Below are 22,694 nucleotides of genomic sequence, written 5' to 3' on the forward strand. Positions count from 1 at the left end.
CGTGTTGCTATACGGTGTTTAAGTCAAGGTTCTGAAAGAACAGGTTAAGACACTTACGAAGGCGGGTGAAACACAAATCTTGACAATTCAGACATGTATATTGTTTGAAAAGTCAACTTAAAACAATTTTTTTTTGTTAAGTTGAAATCGTCATCACGTCATTCACAATAACCCACAAAGTGACATTTTCCTTATACAAAATGTGTCATTTTGTCAATTATTGTGAATGAAGCGGCGCCACCTCTCTCACTTAAACACTATATAAACGGAAGGCTGTAAACTAGGAATGATCTTAAAATGGCGATCTGCGTGACCCCTCCAAAGCTTACAGATGACACCCTCTTGTGCAAACGTACAGTAAAATCTTGGTTTCCCAATAATTCCAATGAAAACTCCGGATTATAGAAAAGATGTTTTTATTGTTTGAGACTCCTAAACGAAGTGATTGAACATTAATTGAATTTTAACCTGTGAACTAGATATACAATATTTCATATAATTCAACATAAAATAGCAAAACGAAAAGCCTGTTGATTTCACGTTATTTGAATAAGCTAGTAACGCAGCACCATCTCTACTGAAAGCTTTGATCTAACGCAACAGTTGATTCAAACTTTTGAAAATTGTAGTAGTGAGCTGCCGTGGAATCAAATGACGTTTGAAGTAATTTTTTATGACTCAAAAGGAATGACACAGAGACGGTGTTCGGCGACAGTAGTAAGTTGTCATCTGACATAATAATTTGCTTATACAGATCGAAAGCTAAAAGGAACGAAAGAAAAAAAATGAATTGCTCATCGTCACAACAAATTTGAAAATGTGTTTGTGCATCAATCAGCATAGAATTTAGTTGCTTTTCTGTTTAAAGAAAATGGATGCATTCAATCCAATTAAATATGTTTACAATCAAGATAGCGATAACACAGACGGAAAATGGTTTTTATTCGGTGATGTTCTAAAGGACAATGTAATGCATTTTGTAGTTACTACGTAATTTCCAATTTGAATGTAAAAAAACGAAATTTGTCTTACTCATCCTTCCAGTTTATATGGTCCGTAAGTGTGCTTACAATAATAACAATAACAATCTATGGATGGTACTACTGGCGACAATGGGTGATAAGGGGTGAGTCAATCATAATATTCTAAAGAAATTCTATCGGAAATCAGAATTCTGTTCTTTTCGAACACCAAAGAAAAATCTTTTCTATTTTGTGTACAGAACCGTATGTTACAAACAAAACCGATAACATTGAATGCACATCTCACTTGCATTTTGAACACAATGACGATTTTCGTGTGCACCAATACAAATGAGTCCGACGTTTTGTTGCTGTTGTTTTTTTTTCAGTATTTTCTTTTCTTACAATTTCATTGAAGGCTTTTTTGTTGTGTGGTAAGCATATTGACTCGCATTCGCTTCACTGTTTTTTGTTCAATTCACTTCTCAATGTTCGTGAGTTAGTGTGTCTTGATACGAATAATCTCCATTCAAATCGGACTGCATACCGATAATAAACAGCAATTGAAACGACTCTATTTGACGTGCTACTCTATTTTAAGCCCATCGTAGTATATTTATACGGCCAGAATTATCACCAGAAATTTCTTAAATGAAAATTGATTTGTTTTGCAAAGTAAACGAACAACGTACTGCGTAAGATCTCAGCCGTCATCGAACTTATCATTGTAACAAATTGCATCGCCATCGACTATTAAGTTAGAGGTTTCTTTAGGTGTAATGCTTTCCGAATGGCATTCGTGTTTAGTAAACAATGTGTCCAATGAACCACCGAGTACGTGAAGTTGTCCCTATCGAAGAAATCAATTGGAAAATTAATCTATACTCATTTACAAAGACCGACCTAATTGAGGCTACTTCGCCGGTTCTTGCAGAACCACAAGGTCCTAAGGTTGTGTCAGCCATTGACAATGGAAACGAGTACGGCCTAGTCTGAACACTGAATAAAATGGTGTTTTCAATTTAATTTCTTTCAATTTCTCCTAATTCTCACACCTGAGGAACGATTGTCCTAGAAACTATGAGAAAAAATATTTTTTTACTGCAAGCCCGCAACACCGTTCTATGAAATTTTGTCATAATGCGATTGGATCTATTACTTCATTTGTTCGAACTATAAAAATCGGATACTTCAACTGTGTCTTGTTTTAGTCATCGTAGTCGGTAACAGTTTAGCAACAGCCAATCATCTGTTAAACACACGTTCCCATAAGTGAAAGCGATAAGTATGGAACATAGGCTATCGCTGTTCTTTTAACAATAGACCGCAACATCCGAAGCATGAATGCTGAATTGTGCGATTCCAAGAATTTCCATCAAACTTACTGTCTCTTTCAAAAAATGTAACTTTAAAGTAAACATTACCTACGCGTGACCATTTTATTGATTTTCAAATACCGAACAAGTCGATAAATAGTTGCGTTTTGAAGGTTTCTCGCATATATGTAATATAACCGTCTGTGTTATCGTTGAATTACGAGAGAAACGTTTTTATTAGCAAGAAAAATGTCTATTTGGCCTTTTGGAATTGGTTTAAAATGCACCTAGCCGTAACGAGTTTTAAAATAGAAACATTCTGTGCAAATATCGCCTTTGAACTGATTGCAATAACGTTGTGCAAAAGTGAGCGACAGAATTGTAAATAATCATTGCCATGAAATTGGTTTGCATGAACCGTGCTGATTGATTGAAAAATTAAATTGAATCAGTCCATGTAAAATGTAAAACTACCACACGACCAACACTGTTCTGATCAACGAAATATGTTTGAACTTTACTCGTTAACCTCGAATTAATTATGATTTACAAATTGAGATAGAACATCGGCTGGGAATTGAATTCGTGCGTGGACATTAAATCGAAACATGCAAGTGGTAAAACGTTTACCGTAAATGTCCCCACGTTATTGCTTTTATGATAATATTATGTTCAAACGATAAGCATTTCTGTGTACACTACACATTCCATTGTTTCGTTTTTCTTTTACATATCATATGGTGATAACACAAGGAGAGGCGAGCTTGGGGAAGCAATAGGTTTATATGAACATGGCACGTGTCTTTATCACAAACGATGTCTGTTTGAGAAACTGTGTCATTATCACTAGAACAATTACGATAGTGCTAAAAGCATTGGCGTTGTCAAGTGAAACACAATCTTATCGTATTTCTGTTTGTTTTTTCAATACAATCAAGAAAGAAATTCCTTCATTTTCCTTGTACCTTGAAGTAGAATATCTGAAGTGGCAAAATATATTATGACGCAACAGCACAGATCAAAACAATTGCAGGCCTCCCACATGTGCAGAGTTTCTTCTTTGACATTTTTAAAAAAAGTAGAATAAGCTGAAATGACGTCAAGAGCGGAAGTCATCAATTATACAAAATGGGGTTCCCGATCTCGTCGAATCGCGATACTTAAAGTATTAACTATGTACCAGCAAAATCAATAGGTCTGTGGTACCCGGTCATAAAAGCGCACTAAAATGTATGTTGGCTTATTCATGTGCTTAGCAACCGGCTTGCTTCAACATAAAACCGAATAGTTATTTTACCTCGGGTGTCTTGGTCACAAACAACACAACATTTTTCACAACAAAGGCTACCGAAGTTTCAGCTGAGGTGAAAAAATGTCTGCGCTGTGAAAAGCAATTTTCATCCTTGCGTGGCGTGAATAACCTCCTCTTCTCCACAAAAATGATTTTGTGGATAAAAGCGGTTATTCACGCCACACACCGATGTGTTTACCTCGGCGAGAAATGGGAAATTCTAACTCGATTGATTTCGCATTTCTTATTTTCTCCCCAAAATGACCATTACTCCAGTGTTAAGCCAAAGCAACATATCGAATTTGTGTCTTTACCATTAAAAAGCTTTCGTATGAGCTTTAAGCTCCTTTTGTATTTCACAGAAATAATAAAAATTTTCATTGGAATCAAAAAAAACCAGCCATCAGTACAGTCGGAGCGTTTGCTGCGACTGAGCCCCGTACAAACCCGTATATCGTACGTGACCTTAGTGCGCCTGTCACCCTACTTTGACCGTAAGCCTATTGCGCCGGTTAATGTAGTTAAAGTAAAATTATTATGTAATATGTACGTCTTACAAATTGCGTATAGCGCAATTACGAAGCCACGTACGACGTTCCTTTCAAATGAAACAAAAATTTCAAATCGCCCTAAAAAATTTATTTTTTTGAGTATAAATACACAAAGGGCCTAGTATCGGCCTCAGTCCGAGGATCCAAATTTAAATTTTTTTTCAACTACATTCTATTCGGCCTTTGATTACCTTCCAAATCAAACAAAAATTATGAAAAACGCATGAACTTTGCTCGAGTTATATGTAAAATACACATAGGGCCCTAGTAGCGGTCTTAGGCCAAGGACCCAAATTTAATTTTTTTCAACAACATTCTATTCGGCTTTTGATTACCTTCCAAATGAAACAAAAATTACGAAAGACGGATGAAATTTACTCGAGTTATATGTAAAATACACATAGGGCCCTAGTAGTGGCCTTAGTCCAAGGACCCAAATATAATTTTTTTCAACAACATTCTATTCGGCCTTTAATTACCTTCCAAATAAAACAAAAATTACGAAAAACGGATGAAATTTACTCGAGTTATATGTAAAATACACATAGGGCCGTAGTAGCGGTCTTAGGCCAAGGACCCAAATTTAATTTTTTTCAACAACATTCTATTCGGCTTTTGATTACCTTCCAAATGAAACAAAAATTACGAAAAACGAATGAAATTTACTCGAGTTCTATGTAAAATACACATAGGGCCCTAGTAGCATTTCACTTCTGAGGCCCTAACTCACGGTCCACTCACCCGATTTTAAAAAACTTTTTTTTGGATTGGTATTGACAATACCTATCATTTGCCGTGTCATTTACATTTCCATCGTTTATTTTGCCATAAATATCACCAAAAGACCTTAAATCACTTAGGTGGCCCTAACTCACGAAGGGCCGACCCGAATATGACCATCTTCGAACTTAGCCTCACTATTTCGACTATCTTTCAGGGGAAAAAAAATTTGAAATAGGATTTGATTTACTCAAGATATCGACGTGACGGACAGACGGACAGACAAAATTTGTATTGCAGATTCGTCATCTATGAACATAGGCAAACACTTTGCCCTTACCGTCTGCTTCGAATTCCATCAATTACACACGGCATCGTAATCCTATAAGCCCCTTTGTACTTCGTACGGGGCTAAAAAGCTGAGAGCTTTCGAAAGCTTCTTAAAAGCAAATCCACGCCATTAGTCGTATAAATTTAAATGTTATAAAGTGTGTTTGGAATCGATTGGCATTAACAGATTGTGTCAAAATATTTTTTTTATTTTATTAATGTCAATCGATTCCAAACACACTTGAAAACATTTTGGTCCAAAAAAAATGTGAAAAACCACTTAAAACAGCAAAGATATCTAAATTTTAGTTTTCATTTCCATACTAAATCGCAAAATACAAAAACTGACAGATCGTAACAAAGGAGAAAAAAGCTCTCTCTGACGTATAAATTTATAATCTAATGGCGTGGATAGGTAAAATGTGATAGGTTGTTTTGGCTTCTTAACACTGAAATGCTATAATGGAAACGTTTGTGATGTTAGCCCGATTTTGTTTTTAATTAGTTGGACGATATAATTGCATTCATATGCTCCAAATGAATAGTTAAATGCAGCAACGGTACGTGTCGCATTGATGAATTATAAGAAAAATAAAATGTATTAATTTAGCTCCGTTACGAACATTCCTACGAGCTTTTGTGTTAATAAAAAAAACCTTGAAAATTAAATTTCATTTTCCTTATAATTCGCTAATGTGACACGTTTCTGCTGATGGAAAACTCTTTTCGTTTAGAGTGGGATGCCTGCCATTTATTTTCAGATAAAAAAGTTCATTGCCATTGAGAATGGCATGTTTTGTTTACCATGTGATGTGTATCGGTTCTGGTTGTGATTATGTAAGCGTGAGAAAAAATAATCGAAAATTGACTAAAAATACTTCTACGAAACGGAACTCACTGAGCGACTAAATACTTTCTCTTCCATTTTATCCAAGGTTACGAACGTGCCTCCTTACTATCTCAACATGCGCAGGCCGAAGCGAATCGTCTTCGATTCCGAAAGCGTGACAAGATGCTGTTCTACGGTCGAAGAATAATGCGTAAGGTGAAAACTACCGGCCAAGCGGTATACGGTGGTCAAGGGCGAAAGCGTCGTGCCGTTATGCGTTTTGCAAAGCGAATTCTTCAGCTTAAACGTGAAAGCATACCGATGCAAATAAAAACCGTGGAACCACCGGCAGAATATTTGGAAGAAATGGCCGAGGGCAGTGATCGCGTTCCACCAGATGCATTGTATATGTTGCAGGGAATCCGCATTTTCGGTCACTTTGAGAAGCCGATTTTTTTGAAGCTTTGTCGTCACACAGAGATCATCAATTTGGATACGAACGATTTACTGTTCAAGATCGGCGACATCGATGACAGTGTGTTTATCGTGCAGTCCGGATTGTTGAATGTTCTAATTAATAATGCCGATGGTAGCACGTTATCGTTGAAGCTAGTCAAGAAAGGTGAATCGGTGACATCCTTGCTGAGCTTCATTGACGTTCTGAACGTAATTTTAGCTTTCAAATTTACTGCCAAATATTTTCTCCAAATTTTCGTTTCACATCCAGGGAAATGCGAGTGTATACAAGTCGGTTACAGCCAAGGCTGTCGAACGATCGACCGTGATACGACTTCCAATGGATGCCTTCAAAGAAATTTTCGAGGAGAGCCCGGACATTCTGATTCGTGTCATGCAGGTCATAATGATTCGCCTGCAACGCGTCACCTTTACAGCCTTACGAAATTACTTAGGACTGAGCTCGGAATTGGTGCAAAACAGACCGAAACGGGGAAGCCTTATCTTGAACAAGTCTCCGATTAACAAGAAACAACTGCAGGATCTGAACCCCGTTCATTCGTTATCAACGGAAGTACTGTCGAGCCGACCCGATATGTTGGCTGATTTGTCAGACGTAAGAAAAGTCAAATCGATTTAACGGTTTGGAATAAGTTTTCCCAACCAATTTCAGTCAAACGTTCCGTATATGGGTCATTCGCGCAAGCCGTCTGGTACGCTAGATCAAACGGACGAGCCAACGTTGTATTCCATTGCGGTTGACGGTTTCATGAAGGAGTTGGGATTGGAGGAATCGGAAAAGAAGTTGCTCGAAGGTCATGTTGAATTAAAGGAAGCACATCCTGGCGTAACGATATTGACGGAAGGCAAAACCGAGGTATGTTCAATCAATATGTCCACTGATGGTTGATGGTTTTCTGTACGGTCAATTTGTAGGATGTTTGTCTGGTGTACATCTTGAGTGGAAGTCTAACATTGGTCCAGCAAGGATCATCCATTCCGGGTAGCAAAAGTAAAGCAGACTCGGAAGTCCATTCGCACAACGCTTATCCGGGCGAAATGATCGGAGGGCTGGCCGTTTTGACTGGAGAATCTAGTTTGTATACAGTGCGGGCTAAGCATTACTCTCGCATTGCACTTTTGAAGCGCAACACTGTTTACAGGTAAGTTATCGCCTCTCAGACTTTACTCGGGAATTGACAACAATTTTACATATTCTAGCATCATGCGCGTCAAACCAACTGTTGTACTCGATGTAGCCAATACGGTCGTGCGTCGTTTGTCACCATTGGTGCGACAATGTGATTACGCCTTGGATTGGATTTTCTTGGAATCTGGTCGTGCCGTTTACAGACAGGATGAAATCGGTGACAGTACGTACATTGTGTTGAGCGGACGCTTGCGATCCGTTGTGACGCAGGCCAATGGAAAAAAGGAAATTGTCGGCGAGTATGGCAAAGGGGATATGGTCGGAATTGTGAGTGAATGACTATCGAGATGTTTTACGAGCTGAAAATCTTAACGATTGTGTCGCCACAGGTGGAAATGATAACCGAAACGTCGCGGACTACAACAGCTTTGGCTGTACGTGATTCCGAGTTGGCCAAACTTCCCGAAGGTCTCTTCAATGCGATCAAGATAAAGTATCCGGTTGTGGTCACGAAGCTGATCCGACTGCTTAGCCATAGAATACTAGGTTGGTTGACGCAACCGTCCATTCAGCGAGAGAAATAATTTCCATTCTTTCTGTTAACATGTTTAGCTGCAGGATCGATGCCATCAAAACCGGGTGCAACGCCACTAGAAGCGAATCCAGTAACGCATAAATATTCGACAGTTGCGTTGGTCCCTGTCAGCGAGGACGTACCATTAACTGCCTTCACCTATGAGTTATATCACTCGTTGTGCGCTGTTGGACCTTCATTACGACTCACATCGGATGTTGTGCGAAAATCTCTTGGCGTGAGCATACTGGAGCCGAATTACGAGTATCGATTGACGAGTTGGCTGGCTCAACAAGAAGATCGGAACATAATAACTTTGTATCAATGTGACTATAACCTGAGTGCATGGACACAACGATGCATGCGACAAGCCGACGTTATCATCATTGTTGGGCTGGGAGATCGGGCACCAACAGTCGGGAAATTCGAAAAAGAAATCGACAAAATGGCAATGCGTACGCAAAAGGAACTGGTACTGTTGCATCGCGAATCGGCGAATAAACCACCGGTGAATACGTTGCAATGGCTGAATTTGCGACCGTGGGTGACAAATCACCATCACATTCAATGTGCGAAGCGAATGTTTACCAGAAAGAGTCAATATCGAATAGTAAGTGTGCGCGATGGACATAGTTGATCGGATCGATGGAATTGATGTCTTGTTTCCATTCACAGAATGACCTCTACAGCAAAGTCTTGATGTCGGAGCCGAATATGCATTCAGATTTCTCGCGTTTGGCTCGATGGCTGACGGGGAATTCCGTTGGTTTAGTTTTAGGTGGCGGTGGTGCCAGAGGAGCCGCTCATGTTGGAATGTTGAAAGCAATTCAGGAAGCTGGAATTCCTATTGATATGGTCGGTGGCGTTAGCATTGGTGCATTTATGGGTGCACTGTGGTGTGTCGATCGTAACATTGCTACCGTTACCCAAAAGGCTCGTGAATGGTCAAAGGTAATTTAAATCAACCGCTAATCCGACCCAGTTGAATGACTGGACAGATCTAATTATTTCATCTCCGTTCGCCTGGCAGAAAATGACCCAATGGCATCGTCAAATCTTAGACTTAACGTATCCAATCACGTCCATGTTCTCTGGTCGGGGTTTCAACGAAACAATACGCGACACATTCGGTGATATTTACATAGAAGACTTATGGACTCCGTACTTTACACTGACCACGGATATAACAGCAAGTACATGCCGAGTGCATACAAATGGTGAGTGATAGTGCCGGGGTAATTTTTCCTTCTTTTTATTTCCATTCTTTTCTTGATAATATGGTATTGGTTGCTAGGGACAATTCGCTTTCATTCGCATCACCAAATTGATGAAAGTGCAAAAGTTGGGAGGAACTTTTGCCCAGAACCAAGTCTCAAAATTGAAATTATTTGCAAAAGAAATTGAGGCGCGGTCAATTGAGAGGGTAAAAATTGAACATTCAACTTTTGTCACATTCATCAGTCAAATTATCAAAATTTTGGATCATCTTAGCTTAAGAAATTCATTTTTTGTTTATTCAACGTTCAACGTGAGCATATCTTTTCCTGTGACTGTCTGGAACGGTTCTCTGTGTCTTCTTCACATTTAAGCTTTCATTTCAGCCAAGACAAATTTAATTGAAGTGGCCGTAGGTAGAACATAGTGCTTTGATTGAGGAGGTAGCGCAATTTTTTGAGTTATTTTCATGACGAGGTTTGAAAGGTCGGCTTCGCCTCGCGTCAGCTTGTGAAGTGAGACGTCACTTTTCATTTTTATCCCTAGTTTTGAATAATGAATTTACATGCTCTTTAACCAATTCTCTTGTTTCCCTAGTGATGTCAATAAGCCACTTTCGACCCTAGGGAAATCCAGAGCATGTAATAGTCATATTTACATGCTACATGCGTCGGAAACTAGGGACAAAAATATGAAAAGTATCGTTTTCTTGTGTTTATTGACCTCGGCTGCGCCTTGGACCAATAAAATACACACGAAAAAAACGAAAGCACAGTCATGTAATAGTATTTTACATAACTACGGATAAAAAGTGAGAATTTTGTTGATCTGAGGCGAAGTGAACTTTACATGCTGTGGGCGTCGAAAGTTTATGAAATTCGATGAAAAGAAAAAATTTCGACCCGCAAGCATGTAAAGGATATATTTATGTAGGCAAAAACCTTTCGTGGCAAACGTATCAGAGAATTTGCATTGTCAAAAGTTGTATGGAAGAAAGAAATTGAAGTACCAGAATCAAAGCCTAAAGTTCGTTGTTTAGTCTCAATTTTTTAAACAAGTTTCAATATATTGAAACAGAGACACAGACACGGAATATTGATGACAAAACCACCAACCTTTTGCTCAATTCCTAAGTCAGAGATTTTCTACTTACCAGATTCTTCGAGTATACCTATTTACTCTTCGAACGTACAATTGTGGTTACGTACTAGCCTTCCACCAAAATCATCTGGCTTCGATTCCAGTGTCAGACAATTCTACATGGAATTTTTCTAACGATTATATCGCATTGGTAAAGTCCTAAAGTTCACTACAGCTTCATAATTTGGGTAGTTGTAGTGTGTTTGGTGGCTGCAATGATGTACGCACTGAATGACTCATGGGACGTAACCCAAATACGATGAATTTGTATGTATCAACTACTGCAGCTGATTCCATAAATCTCCAGATTTTGGTTCGACATCGTAATTCCTGATTACAATTTAAATTCTGGTTTAGAAACCAGAACAATTTAAGCGAAGCTAGATATAGATTATCCCTACTTAATTTACGAACTTCAATAGTTTTTCAGAAAGTTGTTAGACCTCAGAGCCTCCCGCTAGGGGAACAAAGGATCTTTGATCTGGGTTCCAGCTTCTCAATTGAAGAAGCCAACCAGAAACTCTAGTCTAATCTAGACCTCATAAACTCGTTAAAGTTAAAGTTGACATTTAATTTAATTTTGTGCGGAAACCTGTTCCTTTTAATCCAATCCTCTAGATCCATTGCCAGACAGTTAGAGAGAAATTATATGAACAACGTTGAAAGCTCACAACCAAAATTTGTATACTTTTCGGTGAATTGAGTGAATTTAAACGTTTTGGTGAGTGTCTCTATGAGAAACCAGTACCATACCGTACAGCAAGCAAATGGTATAAACACAAAATTATGAAAAATGTTCTGAGTTTTTTTTTGTGTGTTTTAAGTAAATAAATTTAAGGCCAAACAAAGCCGCCCGGCAAACCAATTAAAATTGAAAAAATCGAAAATTATTATTCCTAAAACTTCTAATACACATCCCAAACACAAAAAGGATCGTTATGGCGCTTTGTAAGGGCATCAATGTCCTTGAGCGGTTATATGCCACCCCTTTGTGATCCCAAAGATGGTCATCTACTGCTCGATGGCGGATATGTAAACAATTTGCCAGGTAAATTTTTGTTGATTGTTTTTTGTTTGATTTAATTTATTTTTGCTAAATTACAACAAAATTGATGTGTACATAGTTGAACGTATTCGTTGTATAGTTTCACTTTTGCCTGATTTTAATTTTATTGTTAGCGACCTTACACTACTAACAAGACTCCTAAAAATGATGATTGGTTTTGATGAATCCGACAAACGCAATTTTATTTACTTGAATGGGACAAAACGGCACAAGGAATAGTCTATTTTCATTAAACTGTTACGGAAACATTTCCTATTTTAAGCATGAGTTTGTTTAGAAATTAATTTGAATAGTCGCTTTTCTTCGTCTTGTGTTTAGTGTGTTAATTTAGTATATAGACCGGATTCAACGGGTCTTTTATGTCCCTCGTCGGGCCGGCAAATGGAGAATATTGTTAGATTTCGCTAGCTGAAAAACATTTGTTCGACTGCTATGATGACCGTAACTAGGGTATACCTAGTTACTATCTATTGTCTTAAGGATCTTTCATAAATTACGGAGCCTCTTTCAGTGTTGTTATCATAATCAACACTTCAATAACTCGAGGAATTCGCGGAAATCCACTATGTTTATCTAAATGGGTAGATGGAACATATTTTGAACTTCATGAAGAGTGTGGTGCGGGAAAACATGATAAGGAAAAAAGAAAAATATGCAGTTTTGCTTGTTTTCTTGCCAAAAGGTACCGGCCTACAAACCTGATTATCTTAAAAATTAAATATTCTGGTTCGTCTCGTCAATACATTTCATTTGACACCCGTCGCATCAGTCGGGAAATAGGCAAATATGCCGACTGATTCTCGAGTTTTTTGAAATTTATATTTTGATGGCAGCACTGAAAAAGCGTTACGTAATTTATGAATGATCCCCTAAGTTTCAAGAAAAAATTCAATTGAAATTTTCTTGTTGGAAACTCCCCCATCTTCGGCGCCAACACATGAAAAAGTTTTTTTTTTCTCTTTCCAACTGTCACTTTGTTTTGGTTTTACAAAATGCTGACGCACGGATGAAAAATTATGTGTTCACATCGAGGAGAAAGTAGGAAACACCAACTCGAGCAAATTACGACTCTCGCTTCGCTCTGGCAACAAACTTTCGCTGTTGTTGGAATTTCCTATTTTCTCCCTTTAGTAAACAAATGACCGTTTCATTTGGCTCAAATATCTTTATTTTAACATCAATTTCGATTTTTTTTAAATGTGGCAATTCCTCGTTACGGCTAAACAAAAGTCGTAAAAATCTCCATACACCGATGAGGGATAGAAAAGCGCTTGCGGTCTGGGTTTATTAGTTTTAACTGACACCTTTGTTGCCCTACCAACGCATACAAAAACTTACAGACCGTTTTTAACACAAGAATTCTATCGTTAAAATCGATTCGTAAGTTCAATATGAGTTGTAGGGCAGCGTGAACAAAAACAATTAGTAATTACAAATACTCGTACCTGGGCAAAGACGGTAATATTTATTCCTATTCGCTTCTTGTAGCAAATTATAATTAAAAATCGATGAAAAGAAGAAGAAGAAGAAAAAAACTCAGACCATTTTGTTAATTTTCCAAATGTTTTACAAATTTGTTTTCCTAAAAAAAAATTGTTTTATTTGATTTTCAAACCTTGCCGACGATAAGCAAACTTGATTCGTTGATGAATCCATAGATTTGATTCGTTTTAGGTAATATTCGGTGGTGAATGTCATTAGTTACGATCATATTCCATTTAAATTTTCATGTCGCTGCATATAGCAAACTTGTAAAGACACGGGGCTGTTCGAGGACACAGCAATTTAAAAATTACACATCCAACGTATTCTGCACAATTTTTATCAGTTAAAAAGACTAGTGTTTACTCGGTAGTCCGAAAATATTTTGTTATTTAAGCAGAAATACGGTTGAAGGAAGGGACACTTTGAAATATAATTTTGTGATAAGAAAGACAGTTCGATGTGGAAAATAAATGAAAAGACTTTTCAGCAAAACGATTTAAGCAAAAAAAAACTCCCTATAGGTAAATGATGTGCATGAACAGCTCCGTGCGCGTGCTACTTGCAAGTCTATAAACATTTCACTTTTTTTGCCTCTCTATGTTCGATTGATTTTATTTTATTGTAATGTTTGTCCATTCATTTCAATTGTAACTTTGTTTGGCTATGTGTGCGTGTTATACTTATCCAGTCTAAGGAAAAACTCTTGGAATCAATTAAAGAGTGGTTATGACAACTGCGAATGCGATTTTATCTATGGGTACTAAAACTTCGATTAAGTTCAGATCGAACTTATTTAGTTCAGGTTGACCTGAAACTGATCTTCATCTGAAACTGAACTTGATCTTAACCTGAACTTGATCTGAAACTGACCTTGAACTGAACCCCAATATAATATTTCAGGTTCAATCTAAAACTGTCCCGATTCAAATCAGGTTTTCTCATTCCAAGTCCGCCGGATTCAGATCAATTTGCACCGAAAATTTTAGGTCCTCCTGAACCTGACCGGAACGCGACATTTGATCTGAAACTAAATTTTCGACTTTACGTTCATTCAGTATCAACCTGACCTGATTTAAATCAGTCCATTATGTTCCTGTTTTAATTAAACTTACTCAAAGGCAGGAATCTGCTACGTTAGGTTCTTAACGTCGCTATTCGCATTGCATTAATTCTAAATTTTATTTGTACAGTCAGGGGCAGTGAAATTTCAGCATGAATTGCTTTAGCTGATCCAGAAATACAATCAAAACAAAACTGTTCATACATTTTTACCACTACCACGCACACGCGCGTGTTACAGCTTCAACAGTATAAACAGTTTTCAGTTTTAATTGTATGGGTGGATCAGCTCAAAAACAGCCGAAGAAAATTAATGCAGAAATTTCAATGCCTCTGACTGTATGGAAACAAACACACAAAATCTTCAAAAAACGAATTCAAAATCTAAAGTAATGGAAAAGATAACGCAACCATAGCCCAACGACTAAGTACGTAGAAACGTTGCACTAATTTACAGTGTTGTATCAGTATATCACAACCGCCACAAAATCATTTAAATACTTCTAAAATGCTACTCGCATTTATGTGCTTTTATGTGATATTGTCCAGTAATATCAGAATACAAACAAGTGAGACCAACAGGTCCCAAGTAAGTTTATTGAGTCAAAACGAACATTTTGCTACATCTACGTTCATATCAACGTTTGCGAATATGACGACCATTTCATCCATCTCTGTAAATTTACGTGTAAATGGCGTAGCGGGTGTTGGGCTACCATATGAAATCGCCAACCAACAATTTAAAAACAAAAATATATTTCGCCTAACTCATCATAACGCTATCGTAACAAGGTTTTTTTCAAAATTTAAAATGGAATATTGATCATCATCGATCGATCGGCGAACGTTTCGATCAAATTTGATGGCTTTTTTGTTAAATGAAATGTGAAAACTGCTTGTCCTATGAAATTTATCTTAATATAACCATAAACAAACATCTTCATCTTCAAAAAAGGATCGTTATGGCGCTTTGTTAGGGCTTCAATGTCTGTAGCTGGTGTTTTCCCACCGATTTGTGATTACAGAGATGGGCATCTTCTCGTAGATGGTTGTTACGTAAACAACGTGCCAGGTACATGAAATATTTGTGAATTTTTATTATTTTTTTTAGAAAACAACATTACACAGTTTTTCGATTTTTACAGTCAGAGACAGTGAAAATTTTGCTTCAGCTGATCCACACATCCAATCAAAACTGTTTATGCTTGCTTAATGGATGTGTGTATCAGCTTAAAAACAGCTGAAGCAAATTCATGCTGAAATTTTGCTGTCTCTGACTGTAAAAATCGAAAATCGAAATTTTTTGTCAAAACTTGAAGATACATTTGCATGAACCACACGAACGCAACACTCACTTCCAGAGTTATTTTTGTATGATGATAAAAATACTACTAACCCATTCCATGTCGTAATGTAGATTGCATGGACGAATTGTGACATATCGTATTATTAAATGTAATTAATTCAATTCAATTTAAATGTTATTCGATTTGTGAACATTTATATTATTGGCTAAATGTTGTTTTGCACACTCAAGACATTGTGTTATGTTAAACAGCAAGAAAACTAACTGGAAACGTATAACCGATTTATACACAAGCGACTATTCAAATTACATTTTAAAATTGATTAATTTACTGTTGTCAACAATTTTTATGTTAATTTTATTGTTTATATAAAGTCTTTGCACTTTTTTTTCTTTGCGGTATATTTAGACCGGTAACTAATTTCGTGTAGTATTTGCACCCTCAAGATCTGCGACAGGAAGTAAGTCAATCTGTTAGAGTATAGTAGTACAATTGTTCGGGGAGCGAAACATGATTTTCGACATCTAGTTAAGAATGGTTATTTGTGTACCTGTTTTGGACGATTTCGCGGATTGTAGGCCGAACGAAGTGAGTAATTGTAATTGTAATTTTCATGCTTCGGGGCCGAAAATGAGGGCAATTTTTCGAATTTTCTCGGGTTTCCGGCCCTCTGCATGAAAACTTACATGTGCACCTGTTTGGGACGGTTGATTTAAGGCTTTTTCGCTTGCAAGCCTCACTTCGTTCGGCCTACAATCCGCGAAATTGCCTAAAATCAATCGTCCAAAACAGGTACACAAATAACCATTGTTGACCCTTCCGTTCCGATCCCTGTACCATCCCTACTGCCTGATTTTGTTTCGCGATTTATGTAAAAGGATAGACGTCACAGCATCGCAATTTGATAAATTAGCCATCTACAGTCAGAGGTAGTGAAATTTCAGCATAAGTTTGCTTCAGTTGTTTTTCAGCTGATCCACACGTACAATCAAAACTGTTTATACAGTTGAAGCTCCTACACGCTCGTGCGGGGAAGTGGTAAAACCGTATAAAGAGAAGGACGTATAAATAAACAGTTTTGATTGTTTGTGTGGATCAGCTGGAAAACAGCTGAAGTAATTTCATGCTGAAATTTCACTCTTCACTGCCTCTGACTGTACTAACTAATGCAAATTGTTTGTCTAAATTGAAATGAACTGAACTTAATCAGATTTCAATGCAATAATACTATCCGCCAAACTCTGCAACGTTTTTGTTCCCGTTGGAGACATTAGCACCACACGTGCAACGTTTGAAGATATGGAAGAATTATTATGCTTACTTCTGCGAGCAGAACTTTCTGATTCTGTTAGAACTTAACATCATGGACTATTACATCGGAGCGCAGTCAGTCTACTCTGAATTTCTACTATTTGTAATACCGATAATGGAACAAATTGAATTAACTTAGAGACATACTAGACATATTGACAAGAGTACACCGGCGTTTACCCTTAATTTATGTAGTTTATGAATTTAAGAAAATAAATATGGCCCAATGATCAAACCTTCTCCAATTCCACTTCTAATTTAGTTTGAGTTGATTTATTGCATTCAGTGTAATAGAATTTGATTTAGTGAAACATTATTTTCTGCATGAACTGAACAACGAATATTTCACCGCCCCTACCACCTCCCACAATAATCCAAAAATATTTTTGCCTCTTTTTATCACCCATTCAACAGCTGACGTAATGTACAACCTTGGAGCGGCGCATATAATAGCCGTCGATGTGGGTTCCCAAGACGATACCGATCTCACCGATTATGGCGATGACTTATCGGGATGGTGGCTGCTGTATAAGAAATGGAACCCATTCACCACACCTGTTAAAGTACCTAACCTTCCGGATATACAGTCTCGCTTGGCTTATGTGTCTTGCGTGCGACAATTAGAGGTAAACGAGAGACGAAAGCTTTTGTTTTTCGATTGAGAGTCAATTTGTTTTCGATTGATTTCCAGGAAGTAAAAAATAGTTCTTATTGCGAGTACATCCGACCACCGATAGATAAATACAAAACGTTAGCTTTTGGAAGTTTTGATGAAATTAAAGAAGTTGGATACGTTCATGGCCGTAATTGCTTCGATATGATGGCAAAATCGGGTCGGTTGGGACGTTTCAATCAATGGTTCAGTAAAGAGTTACCAAAAAAGCATTCACATTCACTGAATGAGTAAGTCTTCGACGACTAATCGATGCAAGACAACAGAAAATTTACCAAAAAATTATTTTTTTTCGTCACCAGATACACGTTCATTGATTTAGCACAAATAGTTTGTAAGTTACCTGAGACTAGACATGAAAAGATCGATCCATCTTCGTCATCAGACGAAGAATACGATGGATACATTTCGGAACCAACTACGCTGGTCAGTAAAAAACATTCTTTGTTTTTCGTAGAGTTGACCGCTACTGATAAGTTTTCCTTCATTCCCACAGAATCGTAATTTATCGATGCGTGTATTGAACCGAGGAACTGGATCGTTGTCGCTATCTGAAAACGAAATGGACTCCGACGAATTTGAATATCCGTCACGGCTATCGTTACAACGGTCGGAAATGACATCGTCAACATCATCGTTACCAAATGATACAAAATTGTCTTTATCACCTGACCACAATGGAATGTAGTAGACACCGTCTCCTTTTAAGCTGAAAATCATTTTTTTTGTTTTTGTTCAGCGAGGCTAATTTTAAAATTGGATTGAGTTATTGTACAAGAAAGAGAGGAAAGAGAAATTGAGTCAATAAATCGTTATACGTAAGCGAATAAAAGCCTTGTCTACACTTTCAATCAATCACAACTGATGAAAGTTTATTATTTTATTGGTTTGTTGTAATAATACATTTACATGATTGTGAACATGTGGAAAATGAGTGCAACTTTAAATTTAAATAGAAAGAGAAATGAAATATTAAGGAAGATCCGAACTCGGCTCCGATCAGAATTATCACACAGACCCACCGTTCCACTAAATGTTGTAAAGTAATGAGGAACAAATTGATGAGAAACTGACAACAAGGGATACAATGCTAAACGAAATCCCTGCCGCTGTATTGATTTTAGGTTGGTAAGTAACCCCGTAATTCAATTTTTATGGACAGCACTTTTCAAACATCAAACTCTGTTTACTTTGCAACAACAAAAGTCATAGAAAAGTTGCTGACAACCTTAAAGTCACACGGACATACGATTTTTATGGAAATATTTCTGTTACGTTTTCGTTATGATTCGCTAAACTTCTGCACGTTCAATTTATATTAACCATCGTGTGAAATTTGGTTCGGCACTCTGGCTTCTCTTCAGATATCGAATAAATCTTTCGCCTTTTACTAAAGATTTCCGTGGAGAGGAGCACTCTAATGAGTCTAAAATAAATTTTTGTTATGGCCTGATGAAAATCGGGCCAAATAAGCGGTTGAAAAATATTTAAAATTCTGTTGAATGGATGGTGTTTTGGATACATTGTTTGACAGACCCTTTAGGTACTAATGGTACTACCTATCTAATGTTTACTGGATCGAAACTGACGAGTGTCAGGCGGTTTAACCCATGAACGTGACTGATTTCGGAACAGTGACTGATCTTGGTTCATTTTAACATATATCTGAAGAAATCCATTTTGCTTCATATAAAATACATGTAGTGACTGTTGCCGGTATGCTATAAACAATTACTTCAACCAGTTTGACAAGATTACTATTCATATTCATCTTAGTACAATGATCGTGTATGTGTGCGTTGTTTTCCCTCGGCATCGTTAGGGGTTTAATATTCGTTTCATTCTCGTGGAAACAGCAACACAGCTCAGATAAAATCGAAAATATTGCTGCTAGGGTGGTGTAAAAGGGATCCAGTGTGACTTTTAGGCATCGGGGAATTTGGCACACGGTGCCAAAAGAACGCACTTTTAAACTACGTAAAAGGTGAACTTGCACACGCAAGTTCATTGCTGCAAATGCTTTTTAGCCATGTCATCGACTTAATGACTCCTTTTACAAAATTTTGGTATCGAAAAATCGTGTGCGAGTTCACCTTTTACGTAGTTGAAAAATGCGTTGTTTTAGCACCGTGTGCCAAATTACCCCACGCCGACTTTTAAGGGTCTGAGGTCCATCTGCATCATAGCTTGAGAGGTTATTATACTAACTCTTGTAATTACAGGCTGAATTACGTCATTGCCATCAACGAAAGAACTTCCATAAATTGAATTACAGAAATTTTTTCATTTTTTTGCTTCAAAACATCTTACAATTTCCCTCCTGTATCTTTTAACCGCCTTTAAACGAGCGAGCCAATGGTTAGACGCACTCTTTTCTCGATTCAGCAAAATGCCCAAAATGTCAAAAGAAACCAGCTGACACTTCACTTCAGTAGCGATACCTATGCATGTACTGTATGTACCTAAATAAATTGGCAATTAAATCGTAAACAACTGCGGGAGAAGGAAACGCGTAAAACGTGTAAACAATAAAAATGCAAAGTGTTTTCAATACTGTGAAGGGTACAGCCCTCTCGGTTGCAGAATATTTGACTCCGGTTCTTAAGGTAAAAACACATTTCTCGTTTCGGAACGTCCAAAATGCACTTTGTCCTTTCTCGCATTTCGCTATTTGTACGCGCAATATCAATTGCGTGAAGCCTACAGTTTCTCTTTATTATCATAGAGACACGCGGATTGTCGTAGACCGATCGATAGCGAGCTGATTAATATTAATGAGAATAATGTTTCTAATGATTTGCGTCAGAAATGACAAGTGCAAATTGCATGGTAAAGCAGACAATCGAATTACGGAAATCATTCGAAATTTTGGGGTAAAAACGGATTCCCATTTCGACTGTGTTTGTTGGTCGTACGTAATTTTTATGATTGTCATTTTGTACCGTTACGAACATAAGTAAGCTCAATGGAGCACAGAACGAGTGCATTTTAATGTATCCAATGCATTTGTATGGACAGATCAATGCCATCTGATCGGTAATTTGTTTACAATACGCAGTCACTGAGAGGTCATTCACACTGAATTTACACAATGAACCGATATTCATTCGATATAAATTGAATGAAAACAAACTGTGTGGTCATGGTCGCATTTGTGTCAGTGATGAATGGACTCGCACGTTCAAAAAATGGTTTTCCCGTTTTCTTATAGAGACGCAACAATTTGAAATCAATGCCAAGAGAGCTTAAGGCTCAAATATTATAAAGAAAATTGAACGTTTTTCTCTCTTTCGAACAAAGGAATCAAAGTTCCGTGAAACTGGCGTCCTTACCCCAGAAGAATTTGTTGCTGCCGGTGATCATTTAGTTCATCATTGTCCTACTTGGCAGGTAATTCTTCCATCTTACCATTGATTCGACGAGCGAAAGTTTAATTCAAATTAAAATCCGTAGTGGGCAGCCGGAGACGAATCGAAAAGCAAACCGTACATGCCTAAAGGTTTGACGCACATTTTCCAATCTGTTGACCGGCTCTAAAGTTGCCCCCAATAAATTTGCTTTGATTTAGATAAGCAGTTTTTGATAACGAGAAATGTGGCGTGCCACCGACGGTGCAAGCAAATGGAGTATGTCGGTGAAGAAACAATTGTTGAAGGTGGTGCCGACGACGACGAAGGTTGGGTGGAAACACATCATTTGGACGGTGGCGGATCGACAGAACTGGACGATAAAGTGTGCGAGATGACCTTAGACAGCAGCAAAGTAACGCGAACATTTGTTGCTTTATTGCGTTGCGGCAACTGATACGGTGAATTGTTTCAGGCTGATGATATTAGCAGCGGCAGTCACAATGTTATGGATAGCAACAACGATGATGATGATGATGACGATGATGACGGAGAGGCAGCTGATATGGAAGAATTTGAAGAAAGTGGAATGTTGGAGATGGTAGATCCGGTAAGTGTGGTTAATCAATTTCGAGTGGTTGAACACTAACCTCATGATTCGGATGACAGGCCACGGCAATAATAACACGTCAAGTTAGCATACCGGATAAGAAACAGACTAGTGAATCCGATGTAGATTCGGTGGTCCATACCCGAACCTATGATTTGCACATAACATACGACAAATATTACCAGACACCGCGATTGTGGTTTGTGGGCTATGACGAGTCTCGAAAACCGTTAAACGTCGAAGAAATGTATGAGGATGTTAGTCAAGATCACGCCAAAAAAACGGTTACAATGGAATCTCAGCCGCATTTGCCCTCTGATTTTAATATGGCATCGGTTCATCCTTGCAAGTGAGTTGAAATTTGTTTGTTTCGCTTTTTTTTTGTCAATTGTTAGTTCGAGTTTCTCGGACGAGTATGACCCGAATTCGAGGTTGCATTGATGAGAAGAAAACCGTCATATCAAACTTCTTGTCGTTTTTGTGAATTTCAGGCACGCTGATATTATGAAGAAGATCATCCAAACAGTGGAGGATGGTGGTGGGGAACTAGGCGTTCATATGTATCTGATAATCTTTTTGAAATTTGTCCAAACCGTCATTCCGACGATAGAGTACGATTTTACACAAAATTTTACAATGTAATTCGGTCCGGCGTCTCGATGTATCCTTCAGTGCCGCGATACTCAATGTTTCAGAAAAATCTAATTGGCTTTTTGTGGACAAGTTTTCGAATAATTTCCTCTTTTTTTTCGTGCAAATCTTTAACAATTCGTCAATGCTTTTGGACATTAGAGTCCGGTTATTTGGAAATAAAATTAAGAAAACAAAAAACTTGGAATTTTATGGTTCTGGTTGGCCTGATGCAGTTCTCAAGACTGCGGAATCCATTTTGGGAAGCTTGTTTGAGGCGAATAATCAAGGTGAGTTATAAGTAAGACAAGTTACTCGATCTGCCTGTACATCGTTTCCATTGGGGAAGTAATCATGCATTCAGTGGCATTATTATTATTTACAATAAAGTTCCAAATTACTTTCAGCTAAATTTCACTTCTTTTATTCTTTATATCGCGAATTCCAAGGAACGAAAAGTTGGTGTTTCGTAAAGAATGAATCGGCAAACAAGAGAAACGAAACGATGGTTAATATTATACTCGAAAGTCGAGACGGTAAGGGTCAAAAACATTATCGAGGAAAGTCAATGCAAAAGTAGAAATCGAAGAATCATATCCGAACGGTTTTCTGAAATTGAGGAATAGTGATTCAAGCTAGGATGTTAAGGACATGGTAGGCTTAAGACACAAA

At 37.7% G+C, this 22,694-nt stretch overlaps 2 protein-coding genes and 1 non-coding gene across 6 annotated transcripts; all 3 read left to right on the top strand.

The window, feature by feature from the left end:
• Positions 1-692: 692 nt before the first annotated feature.
• Positions 693-18,267, top strand: LOC119082115 (neuropathy target esterase sws). Of its 4 annotated transcripts, XM_037191493.1 has the most exons (17): positions 711-967; positions 1,045-1,126; positions 6,106-6,665; positions 6,727-7,071; positions 7,129-7,332; positions 7,392-7,618; positions 7,677-7,932; positions 7,995-8,151; positions 8,218-8,789; positions 8,855-9,130; positions 9,210-9,396; positions 11,466-11,582; positions 15,100-15,216; positions 17,177-17,388; positions 17,454-17,665; positions 17,738-17,861; positions 17,932-18,267. In XM_037191493.1, the coding sequence occupies exons 1-17, from the start codon at positions 872-874 to the stop codon at positions 18,121-18,123; spliced, it is 3,936 nt and encodes a 1,311-aa protein (XP_037047388.1). In that variant the 5' UTR covers positions 711-871; the 3' UTR covers positions 18,124-18,267. The 4 variants fall into 4 exon arrangements, with proteins under 4 accessions (XP_037047389.1, XP_037047388.1, XP_037047390.1 ...); XM_037191494.1 differs by lacking the exon at positions 15,100-15,216 and having other exon boundaries at positions 693-967; positions 17,932-18,258; XM_037191495.1 differs by lacking the exon at positions 11,466-11,582.
• Positions 18,268-18,779: 512 nt separating this feature from the next.
• On the top strand, positions 18,780-18,902 carry LOC119082124. Its single transcript, XR_005088578.1, has one exon. It is a non-coding gene; the product is annotated as a U5 spliceosomal RNA (small nuclear RNA).
• Positions 18,903-19,850: 948 nt separating this feature from the next.
• Positions 19,851-22,223, top strand: LOC119082016 (ubiquitin-like-conjugating enzyme ATG3). Its single transcript, XM_037191333.1, has 7 exons — positions 19,851-20,041; positions 20,736-20,825; positions 20,889-20,934; positions 21,004-21,197; positions 21,258-21,392; positions 21,452-21,741; positions 21,884-22,223. The coding sequence occupies exons 1-7, from the start codon at positions 19,970-19,972 to the stop codon at positions 22,032-22,034; spliced, it is 978 nt and encodes a 325-aa protein (XP_037047228.1). The 5' UTR covers positions 19,851-19,969; the 3' UTR covers positions 22,035-22,223.
• The last annotated feature ends 471 nt before the right edge of the window (positions 22,224-22,694 follow it).

The sequence above is a fragment of the Bradysia coprophila genome, unplaced genomic scaffold (assembly GCF_014529535.1).
Source record: "Bradysia coprophila strain Holo2 unplaced genomic scaffold, BU_Bcop_v1 contig_373, whole genome shotgun sequence".
NCBI classification, from domain to species: Eukaryota; Metazoa; Arthropoda; class Insecta; order Diptera; family Sciaridae; genus Bradysia; species Bradysia coprophila.

Excerpts from the sequence above, each read along its gene's own strand:
- LOC119082115 (XM_037191493.1), top strand. The coding sequence starts at position 872 with ATGGATGCATTCAATCCAATTAAATATGTTTACAATCAAGATAGCGAT. Across the intron at positions 7,333-7,391 it reads TGACGGAAGGCAAAACCGAG|GATGTTTGTCTGGTGTACAT; the intron begins GTATGTTCAATC and ends GTCAATTTGTAG. Across the intron at positions 11,583-15,099 it reads ATATGTAAACAATTTGCCAG|GATCGTTATGGCGCTTTGTT; the intron begins GTAAATTTTTGT and ends TCTTCAAAAAAG.
- LOC119082016 (XM_037191333.1), top strand. The coding sequence starts at position 19,970 with ATGCAAAGTGTTTTCAATACTGTGAAGGGTACAGCCCTCTCGGTTGCA. Across the intron at positions 20,042-20,735 it reads ATTTGACTCCGGTTCTTAAG|GAATCAAAGTTCCGTGAAAC; the intron begins GTAAAAACACAT and ends TTTCGAACAAAG. Across the intron at positions 21,198-21,257 it reads TGACCTTAGACAGCAGCAAA|GCTGATGATATTAGCAGCGG; the intron begins GTAACGCGAACA and ends GAATTGTTTCAG.